At 47.3% G+C, this 18,962-nt stretch overlaps 3 protein-coding genes across 5 annotated transcripts; 1 reads left to right on the top strand and 2 right to left on the bottom strand.

The window, feature by feature from the left end:
- Positions 1-1,983: 1,983 nt before the first annotated feature.
- Positions 1,984-11,422, top strand: dytn (dystrotelin). Its single transcript, XM_047354869.1, has 15 exons — positions 1,984-2,021; positions 2,092-2,335; positions 2,519-2,761; positions 5,134-5,326; positions 5,404-5,489; positions 7,167-7,246; positions 7,317-7,388; positions 7,456-7,619; positions 7,711-7,822; positions 7,969-8,102; positions 8,171-8,321; positions 8,400-8,446; positions 8,523-8,664; positions 8,746-9,166; positions 11,105-11,422. The coding sequence occupies exons 3-15, from the start codon at positions 2,692-2,694 to the stop codon at positions 11,239-11,241; spliced, it is 1,809 nt and encodes a 602-aa protein (XP_047210825.1). The 5' UTR covers positions 1,984-2,021; positions 2,092-2,335; positions 2,519-2,691; the 3' UTR covers positions 11,242-11,422.
- zdbf2 (zinc finger, DBF-type containing 2) lies at positions 10,887-16,269 on the bottom strand. 3 transcript variants are annotated; one of them, XR_007036581.1, is made up of 12 exons: positions 16,087-16,269; positions 14,985-15,075; positions 14,838-14,872; positions 14,739-14,766; positions 14,540-14,636; positions 14,298-14,455; positions 13,540-14,161; positions 13,327-13,452; positions 12,917-13,266; positions 12,506-12,653; positions 11,464-12,434; positions 10,887-11,176 (listed from the first exon to the last, which is right to left on the bottom strand). XR_007036581.1 is itself a non-coding variant. In XM_047354867.1 (11 exons), exons 3-11 carry the CDS (start codon positions 14,857-14,859, stop codon positions 11,649-11,651), a joined length of 2,337 nt encoding a protein of 778 aa, XP_047210823.1. In that variant the 5' UTR covers positions 14,860-14,872; positions 14,985-15,075; positions 16,087-16,269; the 3' UTR covers positions 11,205-11,648. The 3 variants fall into 3 exon arrangements, 2 of the variants coding, with proteins under 2 accessions (XP_047210823.1, XP_047210824.1); XM_047354867.1 differs by lacking the exon at positions 10,887-11,176 and having other exon boundaries at positions 11,205-12,434; XM_047354868.1 differs by lacking the exon at positions 10,887-11,176 and having other exon boundaries at positions 11,205-12,434; positions 12,917-13,263.
- A 148-nt stretch (positions 16,270-16,417) lies between these two features.
- On the bottom strand, positions 16,418-18,962 carry eef1b2 (eukaryotic translation elongation factor 1 beta 2). Its single transcript, XM_047354870.1, is given in 8 exon segments — positions 16,418-16,544; positions 16,622-16,689; positions 17,236-17,361; positions 17,592-17,658; positions 17,734-17,866; positions 17,945-18,067; positions 18,699-18,872; positions 18,874-18,962. Coding segments are annotated over 8 exon segments (852 nt in total). The 5' UTR covers positions 18,948-18,962; the 3' UTR covers positions 16,418-16,457.

Here is an 18,962-nt window from a genome sequence, read left to right as displayed (position 1 = left end):
TTCACTAATTAGACCAAATCCGGCTACTCTGTAGCTCTTCCCAAAAGTCTCCTTCAGGAACACATCTCATCCCATGGAGAAACATCTATGTCTGTCAACCCACAAACTACGTGTTGATGAAGGAGACCTTCAGGTCAGCTTAGGTCCTTCCAGTTGAAAACCACCCATCCTAAAAGGTGGGAGAAAACGTCTGGAGGTCTCAGAGAAAACATGAACTTAATATGGGTCATTATCATCTATTTGAAGGACCTTTCATGCCAGTCAGGTCCTGGTTCATCATTCCTATTCACCACAATATGTAACAGAAAACGTTGACCATGTTGAAACTCTGGAGCTGAATATCACCAGAACAGATGCTCCGGTTCTATCAGAGCGCATAAACAGCTTGAAACTGTTCAGAACCTTAAGACGACATAAAGACAAGCTTGAGGTTATAACAGGAGATAGAAAACATCAGTGAAATTCTCAACAGCAAGACGGTGTAGTTATTCTGGACTTCTTTGGTACTGGTGTGATGTTGGCTGTCTTAAGACAAGCTGGAACCATGGCCTAGTTCAGGGAGGTGTTGAGGATATGCATCAGAACCGAGGTCAGCTGGTACCCAGGTTTTCTTCAGGATCCTCACAGCTGTACTGGAAACCGCTGCAGTGTCATCAACACAAAGAGCAGATAAATATGGAACCGAGGAGAACGTATGGATTCAGTGAAGGTTTAGATGACTGCTTCATCTCATGTATCTGTCTTCTCCACCTTCTGCTCTCATCCAGCAGCAGATGTTGGCCTTAACCTGTTCAAGATAAACTTCATCGCTCATCATGTTCAGAACTATCTTGTCAACTTGCTAAAATAATCTACTGTGTATTTTCAGCGTGTTAAACTGATCCATCTGCAGCAAACTGGGAGAGGATCTGACCTGCTTTCTCCAGGGAGATGATTCCTAGAACATCCACTGTTCTGCTGTTTTACACCATCTTGCTCCTCTTAGCTCCGCCTTAGCTCTTTACACAAGTATTGTTCTAGGATTAATGACAACATTCAGATGCTTGAGAACTTGGAGAAGCTATGGAGAACAGATGGAGGTTCAGAGCATGTGACTGGGAACATCTCAGTTTGGTGACAGATGTCTAAATCATTTAGTGTGTTGTGCCCCAGTCATGGATGAAACATAGACTTGAACTACAGACTGGTAAAATCCCCCATAATGCACAGCGTTAAGCTATTTTTAACCAGTCCCAGGAAGGAGGAGTCACAGCAACAATCTCTGAACTGAACATTGCTCGGTGCTGCGCCTCTTTCTCCATCCTGCTGCCCACCACTAGAGCAGCATAAGGAGAAGCAACCTGAGAGAACATCTAAAACTGGCTAGCTGGTGAGTTGAAACGTTGGGAAGAAATAAAACCGTTCCAGGGTCCACCTCTATGACAACAAAAGGTGGAGAACTGGCCCGTAAACGTTTGGACCAAAACCAAGAAGACCTTCATGAACATGAACATGTTGATAATAAGCACCAGTAACTGTTCTAAAAAGCAATTCAGAGAACTCTGATCCATTTAGAACTGGTCCAGCACCTCCTGAGACCTTAAGAAGAACTGTAGAAGTCAATGACAGAAGAAGGGAAGGTTCCAGCTGCACGGCTGCCTCAGGTGAACGTTCATCGAGGTGACATGATCCTCTTGCTGAAGCCAGGTTTCAGTCAGATCTGACCCATGCTGGTTGATCCAATCATCTCCAAGATCTGACCTTCTGTGTTCAGAGAACAATGTTCCTGCTGGCCTCAACAGAGACTTAACACATGGAAGAACCATCTCAGGTGTTAACTTTCTCCAGGTGAGGTCCCAGCATTTCCAGCTTGTGATTGGTCAGCTCTGCTGGCTGCTGATTGGCTGTCAGGCAGCTGGTGGGAAACTGCAGTGATGTAATGGGACTCCTTCATTCATCATTGATCAGCAGCAGTTAGTTCCCTGCTGAAGGAAGGAAGATGAGTCTGCTTGTGTTCTGGTTCTGACTCTCATTCTGTTTGGGTGAGTCTGTTTGTACCTGTTCTGGCTGGGTCTTTGAGTTTGGTTTGGGTCAGAATAATCTTTCTCTCAGTCTCTGTTGTTCTTCTGCTCTATCTAGAACCTCTTAGTTACATCAACATATGGTATTATTTAAAAGAAAAAGGAACAGGCTCCTGTTTCTGATAGCGCCTTGAAGCGATCGGATCAGAACCAAAGCACCAGGTTCTATTTCTGCAGGACAAACAGTGTGGAACTCTGTCTGATCCTGGAGGGATCTCTGCAGAGAACAGAAACATCCAGAATCCACCTGATCCACAGGCACCAGAGCAGCATAGGTAAGATCAGTTCTACCGCTCAGAACCAGTAAGGTCCAGATGATGTTTCTGAGTATTGAGGCTGTAGACAGAAACATTGAAGCAAATTTAAATGACTAACTCATTCTTTTACTGAATTTAGTTCCTGACTGAAGCGGAGAAACAGGATCTGACTAACTCTAAACCCTGAACTGTGTCTGCCAGGTGTGTTTCTGCCAGTCACATGACCACAGAGGAAACAGGGTCATGTGACCATATCAAGGGCTGGACAGCTGATGTCATCAACTCTAACATGAGAGTTTTACCTGAATTCGACCAGCCCAGCCAGTAAAGGGTTCTGAACAGTTCTATTGTTTTCTGTTTGATGAACAGAAACCATGAATGAGGCCCGGCTGTCCATCTACAGAGCCACCATGAAGCTCCAGTCTCTGCAGAGACTCTGTCACAGTAAGCAGCAATGATCTCTTTTAACACTTTAACAAAGGAATGTGTTCAGGTTTTAATTCAGTCAGTGTTCATGAACAGTCAAGCTCATTTGAACCTAACTCGGGTCCTAAAGTGAACATGTTTACACTGGAAACAACCCAATTCTGGTTATAATGAACATGTTCTTTCACAAACTTTGATGGAAATCTGAAAACGTTCCTTTCAACATAAAATAACATGTCTGTTCCCTTGTTCAAGTGAGTGTGCATGGAGGACTGTTTGCCCTGAAGTCATCATGAATGAACATGTTCAGTTTACCCTAAATGAATCAGTTTACCTTTAATGAATCACTGTTTGTAGATGAATGAGTTCCATGCTGAATGAATCAGTTCACCAGGTGTTATTAGAATCAGAATCAGAATCAGAATCAGAAAAGCTTTATTGCCAAGTACGTTTTTGGACATACAAGGAATTTGTTTTGGCGTAGTCGGTGCAACACAATACAAGTTAAACAGTACAAACATATCTACAATATAATATAAATATATGTGCACAGTTTTAAGTGAGTGAGAGTAAATATAGAGCAGTATAAGATGCAAGAGCAATACAACAGTGCAGGTGATCATTGTGCAAGTAAAGCAGGAGTCCAAGCTGAGCATTAATGTAACGCATAGAGTTACAGGTTACAGGTGTCCTGTCAGCAAAAAAAGGGGGGGTGTGGGGGAAAGGGGGAGTGTCAGGGTGGTTTCCGGGCTTTGTTAACCAGGCTGGTGGCAGATGGGAAAAAACTGTTCTTGTGGCGTGAGGTTTTGGTCCGGATGGACCGCAGCCTCCTGCCAGAGGGGAGAGTCTCAAAGAGTCTGTGACCGGGGTGGGAGGGATCAGCCAGAATCTTCCCTGCCCGCTTCAGGGTCCTGGAGGTGTACAGTTCCTGGAGCGACAGTAGACTGCAGCCAATCACCTTCTCAGCAGACCGAATGACACGCTGCAGCCTGCCCTTATCCTTGGCTGTAGCAGCGGCGTACCAGATGGTGATGGAGGAGGTGAGGATGGACTCAATGATGGCTGTGTAGAAGTGCACCATCATAGTCTTTGGCAGGTTGAATTTCTTCAGCTGCCGCAGGAAGAACATCCTCTGCTGGGCTTTCTTGATGAGGGAGCTGATGTTTGGCTCCCACTTGAGATCCTGGGAGATGATGGTTCCCAGGAAGCGGAAAGATTCCACAGTGTCAATTGTGGAGTCACAGAGGGTGATGGGGGCAGGTGGGGCTGGGTTCTGCCTGAAGTCCACAACCATCTCCACTGTCTTTAGAGCGTTGAGCTCAAGGTTGTTCTGGCTGCACCAGTCCAACAGATGGTCCACTTCCCATCTGTACGCGGACTCGTCACCATCAGAGATGAGTCCGATCAGGGTGGTGTCGTCCGCAAACTTCAGAAGCTTGACAGACTGGTGACTGGAGGTGCAGCTGTTGGTGTACAGGGAGAAGAGCAGAGGAGAGAGAACACAGCCTTGGGGGGAACCGGTGCTGATGGTCAGGGAGTCAGAGACGTGCTTCCCCAGCCTCACGCGCTGCTTCCTGTCAGACAGGAAGTCAGTGATCCACCTGCAGGTGGAGTCGGGCACACTCAGCTGGGAGAGCTTCTCCTGGAGCAGAGCTGGGACGATGGTGTTGAAGGCAGAGCTGAAATCCACAAACAGGATCCTGGCATAGGTTCCTGTGGAGTCCAGGTGCCGGAGGATGAAGTGAAGGGCTAGGTTGACTGCATCATCTACAGACCTGTTGGCTCTGTAGGCAAACTGCAGGGGGTCCAGGAGGGGGTCGGTGATGTCTTTTAGGTGTGAGAGCACAAGGCGCTCAAAGGACTTCATCACCACAGAGGTCAGGGCGACGGGTCTGAAGTCATTAAGCCCTGTGGTCCTTGGCTTCTTGGGAACAGGGACGATGGTGGAGGACTTGAAGCAGGCTGGCACATGACATGTCTCCAGTGAGGTGTTAAAAATGTCTGTGAAGACTGGAGACAGCTGATCAGCGCAGTGCTTCAGGCTGGCTGGTGAGACAGAATCCGGACCAGCAGCTTTCCGGGGGTTCTGTCTCCTGAAGAGTTTGTTGACGTCCCTCTCCTGGATGGAAAGAGCCGTCCTCGGCGTGGGTAGGGGGCTGGTGGGGGTTGGAGGTGCCAAGGCCCCTCTTGAGGTTGGGGAGGTGGGGGTGGTGGATTGTGGCTGCAGCTGTTGGGGGGCGTCGTGGGAGATGGTTGCAGGACTGTCCCTTTGTCTTTCAAAGCGGCAGTAGAACTCGTTCAGGTCGTTGGCGAGGCGTCGGTCGTTGATGGAGTGGGGGGCTTTCGGCTAAACACAGATTAACATGCGACTGCGGTGATTTCTGTTTCAGTGGACGTCGTCTTCATTCAACACATCACGGCAGCCTTCCAGCAGGTGGGCGGGGCTAACGCCCTTGAGGACGCCAAGATGAACAGAGAGGAAGTGACCTTGGTTCTGACCAGGATGTTTAATGGCGTGTCACAGGAACTTCCGGGTCATGTCTCAGAGGAGACCGGCAGTCTGATGTTCAGGCTGTTTGAGCGGTCAGTTGGTAGCAGTCACAGTTTGGGTTCCAGTTTATAGATGACTCGCCTGATTCTGGACCTGCTGTGTGTTTCAGGGATCGGACCGGGCAAGTCTCAGCTCGTTCTCTTCAGACCGCTCTAGTTGCTTTGTCTGCAGACACATTGCTTTGGAAATACAGAAGTGAGTGCTCCTATATGAAAAGGTTATATATTAGACATGAATATTTATCAGTTTATTAACATAAAACAAATCTAGCAACAAAATGGACCCAGATGAAAAGTCATCAGTAGACAAGGACTGAAGGAGTTCTGAAACTAGGCCCCTAATTTCAGAATAAAAGTCTGTAACTTGTGGACTTTAGAACAAATTGGAAAAAGTGAATGTAATCCTTGCTAGTGGTTTTTATTCTTGTTTACTGTAAAATGTAACTTATTGTTTTTAATGTGTTGATTTCCTGTCACATTTACTACTGTAAATATCCCCAGTGACGGACACATGGATTATTTTCTCCTATTTCAGAGAATACAATCCTAAAATAAAAGGGGTCCTGAAACAGAGCCATGATGAACACCAGAAGGAACTGATTTTATATTGTTAATTTCTCCACTTTTTCATTGAAAGGTCAGAATCTAAATTTCACTTATGGCAGGCTGGAACCTGTGATTCTTTCTATTCTTAAGGAAATTATTAGTCATCTGAAGCCATCAGGTTCTCCTAAAGATCCTGTTGCTCCTTGACTTTTTAAACTCTACTCTGGGACCACCTGAACTTATGAACAGTAGTCTGACCTCTGTGGTCTCTGATCATTGTGAACATACAGTGGTACATCCTCTACTTAAAAAATCTGAACTGGATTCCACAAATTTTGCTAATTTTAGACCCATTTCTAAATGTTTTTTTTTTTGTTTATCTCCAAAGCCACCGAGAAGATGGTGCTCAGTTAACCTTCTTTCTCTATCTGCTCCCACTTGATTCCATGCTATGAAAATATTATATTCCATTGCTACACAGATGACAGTCAGATTTATGTTCCTCTTATAAGGTCCAATGTTACTCTATCAGTCCGCCTCGTAGGTGTCTTGATGACACAAAGGCCTGGACAGCACTTAACTTTGTTGAATTTTACTGAAAACAAGACTGAAGTGATGGTTTCTGGAGGCACTACTGGGCCCTCTCCAGTGGATTTAGGTTCCTTGGCCCAGTACAGCAGGCAGTCTGTAAAGAACGTGGGGGTCAAACTGGATCCTGAACTCAGTTTAGACAACTAAATCAGGCAGCTGGCCAGAATAAAGCTCATCCTTTGTTACTTTTTGGTTCAGACTGACCGGTGAAGAGTTAAGAAAAATCCTGTACAAGTAGAGGGTTTAGAAATCCAATTTCCACTAAAATGCAGTGACTGTAAAGAGCGACTCAGTGAGAGGTTAACTTCTGAACCAAATGACAGAAAAGCTGTTTTGTAAAATCTAGAAAGATTTGAGCTTTTTTCCAACATGTTTACATGATTTAGAAGAGTAGGAAGTATAAAGCGGCCCTGGGATATTTTGACTGTAACTGCAACCAGGTCTGTATGGTTGGATGAAGCACAGCATGAAAGCCAAAATATTCTGGTTTCCTCTAAATTGAGGCAGATGTTGCTGTCACTGTTGTTACCATTTTAAAATCAGCTTCATCACTTTAAAAACATTACAAAGCCTCTAATAATTAGATTACTTTTAAAGTAGAGTCCACCACTGATGTCATGTTTTTATAGCTATGGGGTCATAAAGGTCAGGAACGCCAGCAACTTCCTGACTTTCAGAATAAAAGACTAATTTGTTGATCCTTCAAAATAAATGAAAGTCTCTTTGAGTTCTGCAGGTCTTGTTAGTTTGTCAGGAGACGGTTCAGGATCCATCACCAGGTCTGGACTCACATCTCTGCTGCAGGACCTCAGTAAGGTAGATACATTGGAGACTGCACTTCCCAGCATGCCCATGTCCTGTAGCTATCTAACACATGATTGTTCAGGTCCCTGCGGCAGTTCAGGAGGAAGATGTGTTCGGCAGCGTGGAGGCAGCAGTGAGCTCGTGTTTTATTGATGTGAGGACGCACAAACGCTCGACTACAGGTGATCATCCTGAAACCACCTGATTGTACCTGTCTGCAGGAAAGGGCTCCTGCTGTCAGCAAACTACATCTGTTATCATGGTTAAAGAGTGAGCCCTGTCTGCTGCTATGGTTACCGACTCTCTACAGACTGTCTGTCGGTCAGAAGGTCAGCCATGCTGTCCGCTGCCACACCTGTAAGACCTTCCCTATCACCGGGCTCAGGTGAGTCTGTTAAATGGAGCCAGGCTTCTTAGCCAGTCTTTGAGTAACTCAGGTGGGACAGTATCCAGTCCTGATTCATGTCTATGCTCAGGTATCGGTGCAAAAAGTGTGTGAACGTTCACGTGTGTCAGAACTGTTTCCTGAACGGCCAACAGACCAGGAAGCACAAAACCCACCATCCAGTGGTGGAGTTTTGCACTCAGGTGAGCTCCAACAGGTGGAATCCGACAGGTGAGATTAAACAGATAAGATAAAATGATCAAAATCACTGAGGCGAGGTCAGACAGGTAAATTCCCACAGGTTAAGACATCGCAACCTACCATTTGAGCTATTTTTGTGTTTAATCAGCCCACCTGGAGAGAGTCTCTGTCCTCCTTAGTGCGTAATGCTCGTCATGCCCTGTTACCACGACGATATACTCCTACAGAAGCTGATAGGAGGAGGGTCCTGAAGTGGGCAGAGCCAGGAGAGACACAGAACAGGTGAGAGAGCCCTGAATGTTTACAGAGCTAAACTTTCATGATTTGACTTTTAAATGGGTTGTCTTCAGAGCTCCGCCCTTTTCTGATGCCTCCATGCTATTGGCTGATTCAGCTTGTACTTCCTCCTCTGACGTACCCCATGACGCCTCCGTGCAGGCATCTCCTCCTCCTTCTTCATCAAAGTCTCTGCAGACAGAGGAGGAGCCATCCAGTCTGCAGGTGATGACCTCACAGATGATGATAGCTTTAGTGCATCATGTGGTGTGACGCGGTGTAAGGACATGTCTGTTCCTGCAGGGGGCGGCTCTGCTGACAGAAATCAGGAACCTGCAGAGAGATAAGTGGTGAGGTTGGAAACCATCACTATCCCAGTATGGAGCTTCTGTTTTTTGTTTAACTGGTTTTAGATTTGTCCCACAGGCTGCTGGAGCAGCAGCTGGGGGCATGGCGCCTCACCATCCAATCAGAGCAGGGCGTCCTGGAAGACAGGTGTTCTGAGATGGAGGTTACCGTGGAAACCATGAGGCAGCACAACGTCCGGCTGCAGGACATGCTCACGCAGGTATGTCCACAGCTGACTTTCAGCAGGATGAAGTGCATCGTGTGAATTGTAGTTTATTTATGTTCAGGTTTTCTGTCTCAGGCTCTGAGAAAGATGGAGGCAAAACACGCCAACAACACGCCTCAGAGTTTCATCACGCAACACTCAGACAGAGGAAACGTCACACCAACCTCCAACTCTCTGACTGACGCCGAGGAAGAGGAGCTGCTAAAGGAGAAGGATGACTGGAGCCAGAACGAGCCTCAAACTCCATCTCCCACAATTCCACACCAATCAACTCTGTCACAGGATGAACTGTTCCATGAAGAAGAGCTTAACGAGAAGTTTAACCATCAGCCAATAGGACAACAGGGGGAGCCAGAGGGGGTGGGCCTTCAAACAAATGTCCCCTTTCTGTCCGATAGAGAGGATCTTGGGATGTGTAGTCCTGAAGACCTGCTGCAGAAGATTGTGGACCGACTGAAGATGGAAATGGAGGACAAGTGGACAGAGAGAAACACAGGTGAGACACAGAGAGACAGATGAAACACACAGTGGAGTCAGATGTAGAAAGACGACCCTGAGAAGTGAGAAGACAAATGAGACACATCACAGCTGGACAGATGAGACAAAGGAAGGCAGAAGACACAGGTGAAATTAGACAAATGAGACACAGATGGACAAGTGAGATCAGGTATTTGAGATTAGAGAGGTGAGACACAGGTGATGCAGACAGGTTAAAGAAAGGTGTGATGCCGTTGAATATGGAAGCAAATCGTTCCCATATTTCAAATGAAAAAGCATTTCCAGAAATGCTTTTTCATTTTAAGAATGTGGCTGCATTGTTGGACTCATAAATGAAATTAGTAATCAATCATCCTATTTGCATTTTAATTTTCTTCTTCAAGACTGCTCATTCTTTCACTTAATTAAAATGAAAAAGACATTTGAGATTTATTTTTCAAAATGTACCCCAGCAAATAGATACCAAAATTCAATTTGAAATGTAAAATTAGAAAATGAAAAAGCATTTCCAGAAATGCTTTTTCATTTTAAGAATGTGGCTGCATTATTTGACTCATAAATAAAATTAGTAATCAATCATCCTATTTGCATTTGCATTTTCTTCTTCATGACTGCACATTTTATGCTATAATCAAAAAGAAAACAAAGCAGACATTGCTTTTTCATTTTCGTGGTCTGCCCGTAAAGTACTGCCCAGAACTCGAAAAATCATTCCGAGCTGCGGGCGCAGCAGAGTGACGTCAGCAGCCGGTCTTCCTCAGCTCCCTGCTGACCGAGCTACCCATCTTGTTTGGTAGGGGGCGCTGTGCACGTCTGCAGTGCATTACATTGCAAACGTGCTGAGAAACTGGTTGAATTGCAGCAGGACCGAGCTCAGTTTGTGGCAGTGGCAGGAAGAACTGGTAGTTCTGGTGGCATCCTCATGGCCTGAGACATCCAGCGTGTTTTTAAGCATTTATTTATATTTTTCTGTGAGTGACGATTCAGAATAGCCGCTCGTGCTCTATAATAAACCAGCTGTTTGTGCAATAAATCTTCGTCATCCTTTCAACACGTCACACAAACACATAGTGCTATTTATTTTCCATGTCAAGTAAATACAATCACCTTATGTTATGGGTCTAAAGCTGTTTACTAAATAATAATCAATAATGAAATCATTATTTAAAGGTAACAGGCTATAACAATAATGACAACCTGTTTGCCGATAATCAGCATCAGCTTCCACAAAAACAGCGGCAACCGCATTGGCAAGCTTTTACGGCCGGTCTGGCACCTTCTGGCATCCTCGCGGAATCCACTGCCACCCTGCGGCAGGCTGTGGCAGTTCCGGTGGCAGCTCCGGTGGCAGTTCCGGTGGCAGCTCCGGCGGCAGGCTGCGGCAGTTCCGCCACAGCCTGCCGCCGGAACTACCAGTTCTTCCTGCCACTGCCACAAACTGAGCTCGGTCCTGCTGCAATTCTATCAATTTCTCAGCACGTTTGCAATGTAATGCATTGCGCCCCCTAGCGAACAAGATGGGTAGCTCGGTCAGCAGGGAGCTGAGGAAGAGCAGCTGCTGACGTCACTCTCCTGCGCCCGCAGCTCGGAATGCTTTTTCGTTTTCTAGTTCTGGGCAGGACTTTACAGACAGACCACGAAAACGAAAAAGCAATGTCTGCTTTGTTTTCTTTTTGATTATGGAATAAAATGTGAAGTCATGAAGAAGAAAATGCAAATAGGATGATTGATTATTAATTTTATTTATGGGTCAAATAACGCAGCCACATTCTTAAAATGAAAAAGCATTTCTGGAAATGCTTTTTCATTTGAAATATGGTAACAATTTGCTTCCATAGTTGAGATGAATACAAAGAGACAGGTAGACTGGAAGACATCCATCACATCTGTCCCCAACTGACTGCAATAAAAACAGTTTGTGTTAATTTGTGTCCAGGTGTGGGAGTGAAGGCGGAGCTTGTGGAGGCAGCAGAACAGGTGGGAGACTCAGTGTGCTGTCTGGTGGACGCTGTGAGGAGACAGACAGACCAGGCGTGGCACTTAGAAAGCTGTTTATTCAGGATCAATAATTAAACACGGAGGTAAAAAAGGTAAAAACTTAGTCACCTGTAAAAAAGGTGAGTTACTATGGAGACAGAGCTGCCAAACGTGGAACATTAAACAGTGATGTCAATCAGCGTCTCCATGGTAACAAAAATGAAACTACCGTTTTCATTATGTAAAAATGCTGCATTAAAACAGATTCTAAACACAATTTATTTACATCTGCTGTTCTTTACAACAAAAACGACCAACCTTTGAAGATTCGTTTCATTGCACCGTGTGTCAGATCAGTACAACTTGGTGCTGATCTAAACCTGTCCAGGTGAGCTGAGACTCATGAAACCACTGACAGACAAAGACTTTTTACGTCTTGATGATATTTGCAGGACATAAATGTCACTTTGACCCCAGCAGGGTTCCATAAAAAGTCCATGCTGCTACCTGGCCCCCCTCTCACAGCCTCGCCCTCTCTGACTCCTCCCCCTGCGGGGAGGCTTAACGCCGTGGCCGCTGAGAAGTTTCCTGCTAGGTGCTGCTCGTCGGAGCCCCTCCCTCCTGCGTGGAGGGGGCGGGACTTGCATCCTGCTTCTTCTCTGGGAAGAACCGCCCCTACCCCCCCTTTCTCTCTGTGAGCTGTAGGTGGTTGTGGGAGGGGTCTGAGAAATCCCACCCCGCCTCCTGACAGGCTGTGTCCTAGAGTTTCCACTAAGCGTGCTCATCAGGGCAGAGTCACCTTTAGGCCCCTCCCCTGACCGTCTGTCCATGTTAAGGTCTGGACTCAGACTCCGAAACAGCTGCCGGACACACGGTGGCGGTTGGCCTGAGGAGGCGGAGCCTCTGGGTTTTAGTAATCTTTGTGGAGGGTTTCTCAGGATCTGGTTGGTTCCAGGCTCATAAAGCTTAACAGGAAGTCTTTTGTACTTGACCTTTAACCGCTGTAGGTCGACAGGACGCCGCCTCCTTCTGCAGCGTTTGGGGGTGGAGCCTTCAGGTGAGGTGGGAACGGAGCATGAAGGGGAGCAGAGCAGGTAGACCAGCGAGGTCCATGGCTGTACAGGGGTAACAATGCTGGAGTAAGACGGAGGGAGAGAATGCCACATCTGAGTCTCTGGTGTTTTCTCATTGGCTGCAGGTAAGCTGGTGGGTGGAACTTCTGAGGACAGCTGATGGACCGTCGGGATCACCAATCGAAGAGTCTGAGTGCCATGGCTCACTTTAACCACCTAAGAGAACCAAACTATGTGAGACGTTTGTTTCCAGGAGAAAAAATTAAACACAACCTTGTTCTGCTCACCTGACACCTGGATGCCAGTCTAAAGCTCCGCCTCCTCTTCCTCATCCTCACACATGCAGAGTCATCATCATCCCGGTCCACCAAGGGCACCACACCTGTGTCTTGCTCCTTCTCCTGGGTCTTCTTCTTCATGCTCCTCCTACCACACCTGGGGGATATCGAACACCGAAGTTCATACAATCACCTGGAATCACCTGATCTTAACGGATCTTCTAATTTTGAAAAAAAGAGAAAAAATGAGCAGGTGTGTCACACACCTGGGTCCACATCCACATGTGTCTCCACTGCAGAACATAAACAGCTACCCAGATTAACCTGTTAGTGAATCTGGTTAGCTGTAAACTAAACCTGTTTACAAGTGAGCAGGTAAACAGCTTAGCTCAAAGTTGGACAGGTGAGGGGCGGTGTTACCTGGCCAGAGACTCTGTGTCAAAGTAGCAGATAAATCTTCCCAGCCTGAACTGCTGGACAAGTCTCTCCACCCTCTCCTCGTCCTCTTGTTGGATCTGGGTCCAGGACTTTCCCTTGAAGGATTCTGGAATATGTTCTGGGACCGGCAGGACATCGTCTATAGGGAGATTCCAGAACCCCTTCTCCTGCTTGACCCCACCACCAACCAGAGCGGAGTCAAGCTGGTTGGAGTACACATGGTCCTCCATGTCCACCCGGATGTCCATGAGATGGCCGAGGTCCCGTCCTTCTTTCTGGGCCATTTGGACAGGGGCATCCGTGGATGTTCCAGCTCTCTGAAAGATCCCCTGCTACGAAACATTCAGAATCAGAACCAGTAAAAACACGGACTTCTTCTGCTCCATACATACCTGCACTGGTGTGTCCCAGTCCTCACTCTGTGTTTCCATGGTTATAGGAAGGCTGAGATGGAGGCTCTCCACCTCTTCCTGCTGGTGGTTAGGTGAAGAGAGGCTGTGGCAGCACATCTGGATCACCTGAGAAGTTCCAGAACAAGCAGTTGGATCAGCAGGTAATATCAGATCAACATCTGATCCATCAGTTAACACGCTGCCACCACCGACCTCTTCAATGGTCTGTTCCACAGGGTCACTGTGTAAGGAGAACGCCTCCTCCTTCTGGACCTCCCTCCTTTCCCTCTGCCAGCTCACAAAGGGCCTCGGGCCTGACAGGGGTCGGGTCTTTGGCTTTGTGGGGTACTGGGACCTCTGGCCCGAGGGGAACTGAGTCCTTGGGTCTGTGGGCTCAAGGAGTGTTGGTCCTGAAGAGGTTTGGGCATTTGACTCTGCAGGGGCCTGGCGCCTCTTGCTGGCGCTTGGGTCCAGCTGTGCCTGGAGAACTAGGGCACTGGGAGTGTGAGTGGAGGATGAAGACTCACTGGGTTTCCTCCTGTTGGTCTTCCTGTGGGCTTTTCTATGGACAGAGGGCGGAGCCTGAGACTGAAGGGGTGGAGTGTTAATACAAGGGGGCAGGGCTTTAGGGCATGGAGTATGACCAGCTCCTCTTCCTGATTGGCTATGGAAGCTGCATTCTCTCTCCTCATTGGCTGGCTGACAAGATGCATCATCAGAGCTGGGAAGATGTTCTTGAGTACCTAAGGACTGACTGTCAGAGGAGCAGACTTCATCAAGCTCCACCTTTGGCAGTAGGGGGATGGAGACAGAAGGAAGGTCAGCGTGGGATGGCCTGATGGACACAGACAGAGAGGCAGAACCAGACAGGTTACAGACCACAGCAGCAGGTGTTTGCTCGTAACACGTCGATTCTTTATACATGCTACGCTTACCATCGTTAGGTAGTTAGGTGTGTTTGTTTTGCTCACCTGGCATCGCCGTATCGGTGCGGGTGGTGCTCCTGCACATCCTGCAGGAAGCGCTCCAGCAGAGTCAGTCTGCTCTGATTGCTTCTGGCCAAGTACACGGGGGCGGAGCCTCTGGAGGACGCCTGGACTGAATCCAGGTGTCTGAGACTAGAGAGGTGCTGTGTGGGGCACATGGTTATGATGTCATCAGATGGTTCAGTTTGACTTTACACCTCAATCATGTCACTCAGGCGTCCCCGTACCTGGTCTAGGCTGGTGTAGAGGACGCTGCAGTATCCACAGTAACCCTTCTTACTAGACTCATACCTGGATGGACCGGGCTTTGGCTCCGCCCATATCCTGTGAGACAGAACAGCTTCATCTCACCTGAAGAAGGACCTTACAGTGTTTACTGATGAATGTTTTGGATTGATTAACAGAAGAGCCGACAGGTAGACTCACCTGCTGGGAGGCCCATTTTTCTGGTTACCTGACATGAAACCACAGGTTACAGTTAGAGACGGAGATACCCTCCGACAGCTTCGATATTTCAGTTTTTACCTTCATCAGAGGAGCGGGACATCCTGACAGCACACCTGGAACACACACGCGTAACAAGACACCTGTCAGAGCGCTGGTAACACACAGGTACATGGACATCACCATATCTGAAGAGACAGCTCCGACACATTGTATGTGATGACTCACCTGGAGGCAACGCAGTCAGAGCGTCTGTCCAATCAGAGAGACCCATGCTGTAACTAATGGTAACGAGATGAGAGTTCCAGAGTCCATGAACCTGACGGGGAAGGAGACACCACACAGGTTTGTATGCAGATGCTGACATGAGCCACGTCACATGCTTGGTCAGAACGGGCTACGGCTTAATGGACCAAAGGGTGTACTTTTACCTAGCCCAGTTCTCTGATGTACCTTTGTGGCTACTGACTACGCTGGGGTTTCTATAGCAACAGAAGCAGTTCAGAGGGAGCTGCAGATCCATCAGGACTGTTCCAGTGGACCCTGAGCTGAGCCCAAGTGTGGGAAGGCTGACACTTGAGGTCCCTGGTCTGTCTGCACACTAAAACTGCTCACTTAAAACTGTGCACATATATTTATATTATATTGTAGATATGTTTATACTGTTTAATTTGTATTGTATTGCACCGACTACGCCAAAACAAATTCCTTGTATGTCCAAAAACGTACTTGGCAATAAATCTTTTCTGATTCTAAAACTTCTGAAGATGCACAGGCTGAAGCAGTTCTGTTCTCAGTACAGAACATCACAGCTCAAAGCTCTCAACTCGAGACCCGATACTGGTCCTAATGATGCAGAGACCAGAGTGACGATGCATGTTGTCAACATAATGATTGTTTTATTTAGAGATAAAACAAAAACACACCTGCTCCTGGCAGGATTCACAGGTAACTTAAGCGGTCTAACCTTCACCCAATCAAACCACCGCTCTTATGTCTGCTGACCAATTATAAACCACCTTGTTCCCTTCTAACCAATCAGAGCTTAATCTTCCGTATTTGTAACCAATCAGCTTCCACCTCTTCCTATGTGACTATTCCATGTCTGGCTAACTGAAGTCTCTGTTCCGTAATCTGGGTCTGACTCTAGTCTAACCAGAGTTGTCTTTAACCATGGTAACAGAGCTGCTGACGTGTCAGAGCAGCCAGTTTCCGGTTAGCCACGTTGTTAGCCTGTTAGCTCCTGAGCTCAACGGCTGGACGAAGCTTCTTCGCGGCAGTCCGCTCCAGCCACCGCGGCATCGAATGTCTGATTGTCGGGTTTGTTTACCTGCAGCGAGTCGCTGGTTACTCTATTTAGGGATTATTTATGTTCTTCCGCTGAACGTTGCTCCGTTGCTGTTTAGTTTCCGGTCACAGTCTTCTTCTGCTTCATGTGGGGCACAGCTCTGCTGCCACCTGAGCTCAGAGAGAAGAACCGCAGCCTTCCTGCCTTACTGATCCGCTCCACAGCTAATACACCTGACTGGAAAGTAATAAATTGACCCGATTAAACTCCGTAAAATTTTTATCTTATAGTTGGACACCATCAGAATAAATATATTTCATTTAAGTAGTCACGTCCTCAGATTAAATACAAAAAGTGAGTGAGTCAACACAAGTTTGTTTTGTGCCAAGTGCTCTTTATTAAACAAGAGTAACTCAGATCTTATTGAAAGCTGCCACATCCATTGACTGGACGTAGTCCTCGAACGCCGTGATCTTCTCCTCCAGGATGTCTGTGCCCACCTGGAACAGAAAACACTCTGGTCAAGCAACAGAACGACACACGTTACCAACCGAGAAACATGGTGCAGGTATGTCACCTTGTCATCTTCCACCACACAGCTGATCTGAAGCTTCTTGATGCCATAACCCACTGGGACCAGTTTGGCTGCACAGACCAGACCAGAGATTGGTTATTATTGAACAATAAACCAGTTTAATGATTAATGTTCTCAGTTTCTACAGCAGTCAGATCAAAAAGTGTCCATCAGTTTTCAGCCGAAAGATGGTGAAATGATCATCAGTTCTGCAGAGTAGCTTAGACCCCCACATCATCAGGAATATATGCATCAGTGTGGGTGAATGTGACCATAATGTCTGCTTTGGCTTCACTGCAAACCTAGATCCCAGATAATGTGTAGTGTATCCAGCTACAGGACAAAAACTCATTTCTATACCAACAACATGGTTTCTTTGGCAAAGTTACAGCAGGCTACATCCATTCTGTGCTCCATGTAAATGTTAAGGCCCTTTTCTTTAAAACATGCAGGAAGTAGTTCAGGAACTCAGTCCAAAACATGCCTAAAAATCATTTCGTGTCAGCCATAGGGTACTTGTTGGTCATTTATCTGTATAGCAGTGGAACCAAAAGGCATTCTGCATCTTTAATATTTGTATTTGGAAATGTGTGTGTGTGTGTGTGTGGCACCCTTACACTGTCCCCAGACCAGCCCGTCCATCTCGATACTGCGGACACACTCCTCCAGCTTGGCCATGTCCGTCTCATCGTCCCATGGCTTTACATCCAATAGGAGCGAAGATTTAGCGATGAGGGCGGGCTCTGAGAGAGGAAGTCAGACATAGGAGTCAGTTACCAGGGAAACCACACCATGCCACTCTTCGATTGGAGGAGACTCGTCAGGTAAAACAGTTGTCCATCAGGCGGTCAGCCGAAAGATGGTGATTGGATACTCATCATTCAGAGTCATGTGGACAGTAATTTGAAACCAATGAGATGTCATGTGATCAAAGATGTGTCCCTGTGATAGGTCAGTGTGTATGAGGACGTACTCTTTGCCTTCTTGGCGGCGTACTCTGCAAGGCGCTGTTCCTTCAGCTTGGCAGCCTCGGCATCTTCCTGACAGACACAGATCAGGGTTATACAACATCTGAGCTCACCTGTGACCTCACGGTGACATCATAGGGTCCTCACCTCTTCGTCGGAACCAAATAGGTCAATGTCGTCGTCATCGTCTTCTTTGGAAGCAGCAGGGGTGGAGCCAGAGGTGGTGTCGGCCACGCCTGGAGGGCCATACTGCCCCAAAGGTTTCTTCACACCTGGGAGGCTGACAGGTAGGAAGAAAGCTGGGCTTAACATGCTTATGTCACACCTTTACTCCCTGACCTGATGTCAGCAGGCTCACCTGTTCTTTTGGCCTTGGTAGGACCTGATGTGGTTGTACCAACGCAGAGCATGGCACAGGTCTGATGGCGGGGGGGCTGACAGGACCTCAAAGACCGCCACATCGGCTTGAGATGGGACAAAACTGTGGGTGAAAGGGTTACCATGGTTACATGTGGCCTCAGGTGAGTCAATTGATCACTAAAGGAGTATCTGACCATTAAATCAAGGTTCAGATCTAAAACGGGACCATTTAACCCGGGTTTATCTGGACTGGATCACTTCATAGAGGACAGAGACTGTAAGGACCCTCTCAGAGCAGACCTAAACCCAGAACCCAGAAGAACAAACCTTCTGCAGGACCACCATGTCAAGATCAGGCCAGATCTTGAGATCTTACGTTAAGACCCAGTCTACAGGCGTATTAAACTCAGCTCATAATGTTTTCCAGTTTTAGATGAATCGGTAGAGCAGCATATCGGCCACTGCGCAGGCGCAGAGCCGCTGTTGTCACCATGTGACCGCACAGCGCGCCACATTAAACCCAAATAAACCTGATCATTTCATCTAAACTCTAAGGTCCATCAATGTGGTACCAGCTCCAACATCTTCCCATCAAACCCCGAACAGCCGCGGTTCCATGTTGCTCCAGTTTCCCCTCATTTACTGCAGCTAGCTGTTAGCTAGGAGCTCAGCCAAGATGGCGGCAGCCTCACTGGAGCGTGCAGCAGCTTACACCGGGTTTACAGGGTTCTGCTGGGTTCTACAACACTGACCCTTCGATGTAGCTGCGGTCCGACAGGAAGGCGTTAAGGACCTTGAGTCCGGAGGCTGATTTCAGGTCACCGAAGCCCATGATGGAGATGAAGAACCGGAGAAGGAGAACGAAGAAGCAGCCGAAGGAAGAAGGAAGGAGGCGCAGGATGGAGGAGGATTTATAGCCGGACCTGACTCCTCCTCAGCGGGTCCTGCTCCTCCTTCTTCAGGGATCCAGGGGCTCCAGAGTAAATTACAATATCGTCCATTTATGTCAGTGAAAC

The sequence above is a fragment of the Girardinichthys multiradiatus genome, chromosome 24, assembly GCF_021462225.1.
Source record: "Girardinichthys multiradiatus isolate DD_20200921_A chromosome 24, DD_fGirMul_XY1, whole genome shotgun sequence".
NCBI classification, from domain to species: domain Eukaryota; kingdom Metazoa; phylum Chordata; class Actinopteri; order Cyprinodontiformes; family Goodeidae; genus Girardinichthys; species Girardinichthys multiradiatus.
Note: the sequence above shows the minus strand (reverse complement) of the source record. Positions and strands in the feature narration are given on the sequence as shown.